An 8,717-nucleotide genomic window follows, 5' to 3' on the forward strand; every position below is an offset into this window, starting at 1 on the left:
CGCTAATTTCCAAAATGGAAGGTCGTGAAATAGTTTCTTAGCGCTTCTAAAACGTTGTCTCAGAAGCTTTCTCATGTTGAATCTGGCACGCTGAATGTCCAGGCTCAGCGGTGGCGAAAGGACCTGGAAGGGGCGGGGTGTTTTGAGATGATGTGTAATTACATGCCCGGGATTGCGACAGTTTGGACTTTGGCATTCGAATACAATTTTTGTATGCTTATTTGTTTTTAAGTGTCGTTAGCGTGTAGTGCGGTTGGTGGAGAGTGAAGTGAATGTGTCATTTTGAAACTAAAGGACAGTAAACGCTTCCTCGCCTCAAACTAGACTATCCCGCGGACCGGGTAGCCGCTTCTGGAGAGACCGGAGGGAACATGGCGTCCCCCGGAGCCCGGAGCTGCAGCCTCTCGGGCCTGCTCCCGGCTCAGACCTCGCTGGAATACGCCCTGCTCGACGCCCTTACTCAGCAAGAGAAAGACAGCCTAGTCTACCAGTATCTGCAGAAGGTGGACGGCTGGGAACAGGACTTATCAGTGCCTGAGATTCCGGAAGGTGAGGGGCTGGCTTCTGGGTAGGGAACCCTCTGGGGACCTCCCCTTCTCGGGGGATGGCGCCCTTCCTGAAGCTGTGGGCGAGGCCGGCTCCCGGGTTTGGCGCTTCGCCCCACCCTAGCGGCAGATCCTTTGCCCTTCTAGTCCCAGGTGTCTCGAAGCCGCGGAAGACGAAGGGTTTCGAGAGGCCGGAGAAATGCATATTCTTCTCTGTATCCAGAGTCCAGCCGGGAACCTGAACTTAACGGAGTAGACCTTCCGTGAATGCGTATTGGTCTGGATGACGTTGATTGAAATGCGCATGCTGCTCTGCCCTGACTGCTGTCTCCCAGCGTCATTGGCATCATTGTCTTTCTGCATCATCCTAACCTTTATTGATTACTTTCTGTGTGCGATACACAGTTCTGAGCACTTCAGATAGATTGTTTATTTAGTATCTACAGCCCAATGAGATACTTTTATTAGTTCTGTTTTGCTGTTGAGGAAACTGAGGCACGGATGTTAAGAATCTTGTCCAGGGCCTCACAGCTAATGAATGCTGGAATTGGATTATACAGACCCCGGCTTTGCGGGTTGCGTAGCCGTGCTGCATTTCTTTCAACGGCATGGGACTTTTTCTATTGTAAATCTCAATGTGCCTATCTCAAGGCAGATTGAATCCCGGCTCTGTGAAGAGTTTGGAACATGAGGAAGCAGATATTCCCCACAATGCTGTTTGGGAAGCCCATCTAGCTACGATAAATGAAACTGTACTTTCCCTTCTTTGGTGGGGACCGGTATTGTTTGCTCCTTGCTGTTGGCATGTCTCCTGGCAGGACACTGAAACCCCGTGTATAGTTAATTGGTTGAATGTGGTAGGGATCAGTTCTCTCCTGTGAGGTATAATGGAACCTTTGACAGCAGTCTTTGTTTCCAACCTCTTTGCACCTCCTTGAGAAGTGCTTATGTTTTCAGTTGTTAATCTATACTGGCTTTGAAATACTTAATTCTTAGCAAAAAAAAAAAAAAAAAAAAATTCAAGAATGCTTATGAAATCAAAAAAACTTAACTTTTTTTTTTTTTTTAACTTTTATTGTGATTACGTTAAAGTTTGCGGAGCAAGTTCACCTTCCATTCAACAATTCATACACGGTTTTGTGATGTTGATTCCAGTCTGCACAAAGCAGGAGCACTCTTGCCACTTTCTGCCTGTGTTTACTGATTCCATTAGTCCTTCTTTCCTTTCCCTTCCAGCCTTCTGAGCTTTATCCCTGGACAAATACTGCCCTTTTGATTTCATATCATTGTAATAGCACCCTGAATTAAGGTAGGAATCCCCCAAGACACCCCCCCCCCCACGTAAGGTGGTACTTAATGCTAAGCTAAAACTCCATTTTGAATCAAAAGTAGCCTCTGGGTCAGAAATATAGCCTCTCATTCCTGTCAGTCTTCACTGGACCCTGAGAAAATTACTTGGTAAACTATTTCAGAAAACAGTGTAATTTCGTTTGCTTACAGGTTTTATTTGTTACCTAGGAAGCCAGATCCAAAAGAATCCTCAGAACAGATGCCTACTCAAAACAAACTTTAGAATTATGCATGTCCTCCCTGCAGTCACACAGAGTCTAATGATTGTTTTGAGGCCAGATGTACCCAATGTAATGATTACTTTCTAATTTTAAAAAGCACATTTAGAAACATGTAATTTCCTACCAAGCAGATATACCATCACCCAATTTTGTAACCATTACCTAAATGTCAACGGTCACTGAATTTTTACCAAATTTCTTTATATTCTCTTATGTAAACTCTGAACTGTCTCCTCCTTGGATCACTTTTGTTCACAATCCTTTGGGCTTTATGATTCCCAGTTTGCAAATTAAAGCTCTTTACTGCTAATTTCAATCGGACTCTGCCATTTTTTCTGTACAACAGTTAATTGTTTTAAGGAGTGCATACCTACCTGGTGTTATTATTCACCTTGTAGGCTCATCTGTCCTTTGGCTGAAAGTTGAGCCACAGGAGTGAGTTCAGTTTCAGGTCTGAAGAGCTGTCAGAAACTTTAAACGGCTAGATGTTCAGCTACTAGCTGAAAGGTTAGTGACCGAAGCCCACCTAGAAGTGTTTTCCATCACTCATTTGTCAGTTTGTCTTACGTGGTAGCTTCCTTGTTGCTGTGATGTTGGACACTATGCCATTGATCCATTAGACGGATCTTAGCTGAAAGTAAAGAATACTAGAAGATGTTCTGGGTTTTATTGACTATGAAAAGGCGTTCAGCTGTGTAGATCTTAACAGATTATTAATAACATTGCAAAGAATGGGAATTCCAGAATAATTGTACTCATGAGGAACCTGTGCATAGACCAAAAGGATACTCCAAAAAAAAGAAAAAAAAAAAAAAAACTAAACTCACTGCCATCAAGTCAATTTCAAGTCATAGCGACCCCTTTGGGTTTCCAAGGTGGTATATCTTTACAGAAGGTGATTGCCCAGTCTTCCTTCTGTGGAATGGCTAATGAGTTTGAATCACCAACCTTCTGGTTAGCAGTCAAAAGCCTTAGGTATTATGCCCCCAGAGCTCAAGAGGATACTGATACTTGAATGGTTTAAAATCAGGAAAGTTGTGTGTCAGCGTTGTATCCAGTCACCATAGTTAATCCATCTATATGCTGAGCACATAATCTGAGAAGCTGGACTAGATGAAGAAGAACGTGGCATCAAAATTGGAGGAAGACTCATTAACAACCTGTGGTATGCATGTGACACAACCTTGTTTGTGGAAAGTGAAGATGACCTGAAGTACTTACTGATAAAGATAAAAAACTACAGTCTTCAGTGTGGGTTACACCTCAACATAGAGAAAACAAAAATCCTTTCAAATTGACTAATAAGCAAGATCATCATAAATGCAGAAAAGATTGAAGTTGTCAAGGATTTCATTTTACTTGGATTCACAGTCAGTGCCCATGGAAGCAGCAGTCAGGAAATCAGATGTGATATTGCACTGGGCAGATCTGCTGCACACGACCTCGTTAAAGTGTTAAAAAAGCGAAGATACCATTTTGTAGAGTTAGATACACCTGACTTAAGCCACAATATTTTCAGTAGCCTCATATGTGTGTGACAGCTGGAAAATGAATAAGGAAGACCGAAGAATTGATGCATTTGAATTGTGGTGTTGGCGAAGAATACTAAAATTATCATGGGCTGCTAGAAGAACAAACAAATGTGTCTTCTCATCTGCTTTGGTCATGCTGTCAGAAGGAACCAGTTCCTGGAGAAGATATCATGCTTGGTAAAGTAGAGGGTCTGTGAAAAAGGAGAAGACCCTCCACAAGATGGTGACAAGGTGGTGCAGCAGTGGATTCGTGCACAGCAAATGTGAGGATGGCACAGCAGTAGGCCTTGTTTCATTCCATTGTGTCAAGGTCACTGTCAGTCAGAACCGACTAGACAACACCTAATAACATCCAACAACAGAGGCCCCTTGGAAGACAGGCCTTGTGATCTACTTCACAAAGAACACAGTCTTGGAAATCCTGTGGAGCAGTTCTACTCTGCGCGCACTGGGTTGCCGTAAGTCGGAATCAATTCAATAGCAACAGCCACAGCAGTTCTTAAGTTCCACCTTCGTTCTCAATAACTCATTTGTACCTAATTATGTGTGTAACTGTTGTTGTTGTTATGTGCCTCAAATCGACCCAACTCATAGCGACCCCTCCTTGGGTTTCCGAGGCAGTATCACTACGGAAGTAGATTGCCCAACCTTCCTTCCGAGGAGTGGCTGGTGGGTTTGAACCTCCAGCCTTCTGGTTAGCAGTCAAGTGCCTTAGGCACTATGCTACCAAAGCCACTGTGTATATAATTAGGTGGTCCTCTGGTAGCATAGTGCCTAAGGCACTTGACTACTAACCAGAAGGCTGGTGGTTCAATCCCACCAGCCACTCCTTGGAAGGAAGGTTGGGCAATCTACTTCCGTAGTGATTCTGCCTCAGAAACCCAAGGAGGGGTCGCTATGAGTCGGTTCCAACTTGACAGCACATAACAACAACGTTTGATATGGAGCTCTGGTGGCATAGTGCCTAAGGCATTTAACTGCTAACCAGAAGGTTTGCAGTTCAAACCCACCAGCCACTCTGAGGAAGGAAGACTAGGCAATCTGCTCCCATAAAGATTTACCTCCTTGGGAACCCCAGGGGGTCACTATGAGTCAAAATTGGTTCAATTGCAGTGAATTTAATATTTGATATTTCCTCTTGTTTTTGCCTACGTGTGTTGATTTTTCCCTCATCACACATACAATTACAGCTTTTTCTTACTGTATTTAGTTCTGGTGGCACAGGAGTTAAAGCATTTGACTGTTAACCTAAAGATCAGTAGTTTGAACTCACCAGTCACTCTGAGGGAGAAAGATGGGGCAGTCTGCTTCTATAAAGATTTAGAGCCTTGGAAGCCTTATGGGCAGTTCTACTCTGTCCTATAGGGTTGCTATGAGTCAGAATTGACTTAGTAGTAGTGGATTTGGTTTGGTTTCATAATAGCAGCTTCCCATTCTCCCTCCTTCCTCCACCCCCTCTTTTTCATCTTTCTTCTGTCTTTGGGCCTTTACTCTTTATGGACTTACCTTATTTTCTTTTTCTTTATAAATACTTGTGTTATCACAGTCATGAAGATACATCATTCCTTTAATTTTTACTGTTTATTGTTTGAAAGGGGTGGTTTTTAATAAAATAAGAAACATGAATTGTATAAAAATAAAATTAATAAATTCAGTTGCCACAGCCTATAAATAATGCTGTCATCTCGAGGTTTTTGTTTCACTAGCCTTAGAAAAAAAAAATGGTTCACACTTTAATGGAAAGTTTTACACAAATTATCTCTATCTCTTTGTCTTTTTCTGTAATCATTGTATTCTATTTGGGCAAATTTCAGGATTAGAATGGCTGAACACAGAAGGACCTATTTCTGTCTACAAGGATCTGTGTGGAAAAGTGGTCGTCCTTGATTTTTTCACCTACTGCTGCATCAACTGTATTCACCTATTGCCTGATCTGCACACGTTAGAACACACATACTCGGATAAAGGTATCTGCCTTTTAATTCGTTTCTAAGAAACTGTCTTTGCCTGGGCACTGGAAGACTAGCTGATGTAGTTGCTCATAGGAAAATGCACGTCAAGACTCAATGATTCTAAAAGCAATTTCTAATCTATGAAGTAGTGCTGTGCCCCATGTGCCTCGGAGGATTAAGCTTAGAGGTAACGCTTTGCCTAAAAAATCAGCACTTAGTGTATGTTTCTCTCTGGGAATAATGCCATAATTTACTTTTTTTTTTTTTTTTCTCTTAACGATCACCAGCTCCCCAAGTAACAAAAATTATGCTTTCAACATTTGGTGTCGATTCCGCACGTAGAGAAATAGAGATGCCCTATGTGTGCCATTTCATGACAGAAGACCCTTTTTGGCATAATTTACTTTTTTACGACAAAATTTTTAAAAAGGTCTTTTTTGTGTGTCTAGATTCACTAAAGGAGCTCTTATGGTACAGTAATTAAAGCATTTAGCTGCTAACCAAAAGGTTGGTGGTTCAAACCCACCAGCAGCTCCACGGGAGAAGTGGCAGTCTGCTTCTATAGACATTTATAGCCTTGGAAACCTTATGGGGAAGTTCTAGTCTGCCATATAGGGTAACTGTGAGTTGGAATTGACTCGATGGCAGTCGGGTTTTTTTTTTAGACTCCCTAAAATGATATTCTGTGAAAAAATAAAATGTATGACCCTAATTTTATACTCTTCTAACTGTGATATAAGGAAATGTGATGAGGCTTAATTTCAAATGATGTGAACTACCCTGGAATGAAAAATATTATAGCATACTTTTTCCTTGTCCCTATTTCATTATGAAATGATTTATAAATGTTAATGTTTTCAAAGCAAATTGGGAAATTCTTGTTTAAAGTATTACAAATTCTGAAGATAAAAGAAGTTATACTTTGTTCTAGGAAAAAAAAATGTTTAAAAAAATCGGAGCTTTTTTCTTTTTTTCTTATTTACCTCTTTCTAAAAAGAGAACATAGGGGGAAAGGAACCTAATTACAGGTTACACTTACTTAGGTTTAAATAAATTCCTTGAACCCTTTTCTTAGGATAGATAAAAAAGGAGAGTCTCCGATCTTATTAGAATAAAGATGAGACTAGACTCTATATGTACAAAAATGAAGTATGTCTTGAAATTTAGTAAGAAAAAGAGTTACAGATAAAATCTTCAGTGCAAGTGAAATTGCCCATCAGTAAGATTTGTTGAGAACTCAGATATTTTCATTAGCTAAATCATATTTTCAAAAATTCATACAGCAACTTACAGGAAGATACTTACATAAACAGGTCTGATATCCAGGGGCTGACTACAGAGCAGACTTATCAATTGCTCAATTTCAAGAAAAGCTGAAAAAAAAAAAACAAGTCCATGAGAACCAGAATGCAACCTTAAGTATATCCCACCTGAATTTAGAGACCATCTCTGGATAGATTTAATATATTTAACACTAATGACTGAAGACCAGATGAGTTGTGGGATGACATCAAGGAAATCATACATAAAGAAAGAAAAGGTTATTAAAAAGACAGTGAAGAAAGAAAAAGACCAAAACAGGTCTCAGAAGTGACTCTGAAACTTGCTTTTGAATGTGGAATAGTTAAAGCAAATGAAAGAAATGATGAAATAAAAGAACCAAACAGAAGATTTCAAAGAGTGGCTTTAGAAGACAAAGTATGACAATGAAGTGTCCAAAGACCAGGAGTTAGAAAACCAAAAAGGAAGAACATACTCAGCATTTCTCAAGATGAAGGAACTGAAATAAAATGGCCTTGAGTTGCAATATTGAAGGATTCTATGGTCGAAATATTCAACGATACAGGCAACATCAAGGGAAGATGGGCAGAAAAACAGTCACACTACCAACAAGAATTGGTTGATGAGCAACCATTTTAGGAGGTAGCATATAATTGCATATGATCAGGAACCTATGGTATGGAAGGAAATTCAAGCTGCACTGAAGGCACTGGCAAAAAACAAGCTCCTGGAAGTTATAGAATACCAATTGAGATAGTTCAACAAGTGGATACAATGCTGGGAGCACTCACTTCTGTATGCTAAGAAAGTCGAAGATAGCTCCTTGGCCAGCTGACTGGAAGAGACTCATATTTGTGCCCATTCCAAAGAAAAGTGATCCAAAAGAATGTGGAAATAATCATATACTATCATCAGTATCAAACACAAATAAAATTTTGCTGAAGATAATTCAAAAATGATTGCATCAGTACATTGACAACTGCAGAAATTTAAGCTGTATTCAGAAAAGGATGTGGAATAAGGGATATCATTGCTGGTGTCAGATAGATCTTGGCTGAAAGCAGAGAATACCAGAAAAATGTTTACTGGTGTTTTATGGACTATGCAAAAGGTCTTTGACATAAATTATGGACAACATTGCAAAGAATGGGAATTTCAGAACACTTAATTGTGCTCATGAGGAACCTATACATAGACCAAGAGGCAGTCATTCAAACAGAACAAGGGATGCTGCATGCATTAAAATCAGGAATGGTGTGTGTCAGGGTTGTATCCTTTTACCATGCTTATTCAGTCCGTATGCTGAGCAAATTGAGAAGCTGGAGTATTTGAAGAAGAATGCAACATCACAACTGGAGGAAGACTTATTATCAACCTGCATTATGCAGATGACACAACCTTGCTTGCTAAAAGCCAAGAGAATTTGAAGAACTTATTGATGATGATCAAAGACTACAGCCTTCACCTCAACATAAAATAAAAATCCTCACAATTGGACCAGTAAGCAACATCATGATAAGCAGAGAAAAGACTGATGTTTTTAAAGATTCTCTTTACTTGGATCCATAGTCAGCATCCATGGAAGAGCAGTCAAGAAATCAAAGGGCATACTGTACTAGGTGAATCTCTTGCAAAACCAAACCCAGTGCCATCAAGTCGGTTGCAGCTTGTAGCAACCCCCTTTGGGTTTCCAAGGCTGTGTAAATCTTTATGGAAGTAAGCTGCCATCTAGATGCAACAATAGGTCTCACCTTGTTCAAAGCCAAGAAGAATGAAGAAAATAAAAAATTCATGGAAACAATTAGTCCTAATGACTGGTACACCAAACGATCTGCA

The 8,717-nt window shown here is 40.3% G+C and overlaps 1 protein-coding gene and 1 non-coding gene across 2 annotated transcripts in view; one reads left to right on the top strand and one right to left on the bottom strand.

The window, feature by feature from the left end:
* The first annotated feature begins 371 nt into the window (after positions 1-371).
* Positions 372-8,717, top strand: part of NHLRC2 (NHL repeat containing 2) — a 49,688-nt gene continuing 41,342 nt past the window's right edge. The window contains exons 1-2 of the mRNA XM_007941589.2: positions 372-549; positions 5,463-5,615. Coding sequence (XP_007939780.1) covers positions 372-549; positions 5,463-5,615 — 331 coding nt within the window. The remainder of the gene's footprint in view (positions 550-5,462; positions 5,616-8,717) is intronic.
* Positions 5,832-5,992, bottom strand: LOC122150056. The gene has a single exon (XR_006163463.1). It is a non-coding gene; the product is annotated as a U11 spliceosomal RNA (small nuclear RNA).

This window comes from Orycteropus afer, unplaced genomic scaffold, assembly GCF_000298275.1.
Source record: "Orycteropus afer afer isolate SDZICR_OR568_19922 unplaced genomic scaffold, OryAfe1.0 scaffold00082, whole genome shotgun sequence".
Lineage (NCBI taxonomy): Eukaryota > Metazoa > Chordata > Mammalia > Tubulidentata > Orycteropodidae > Orycteropus > Orycteropus afer.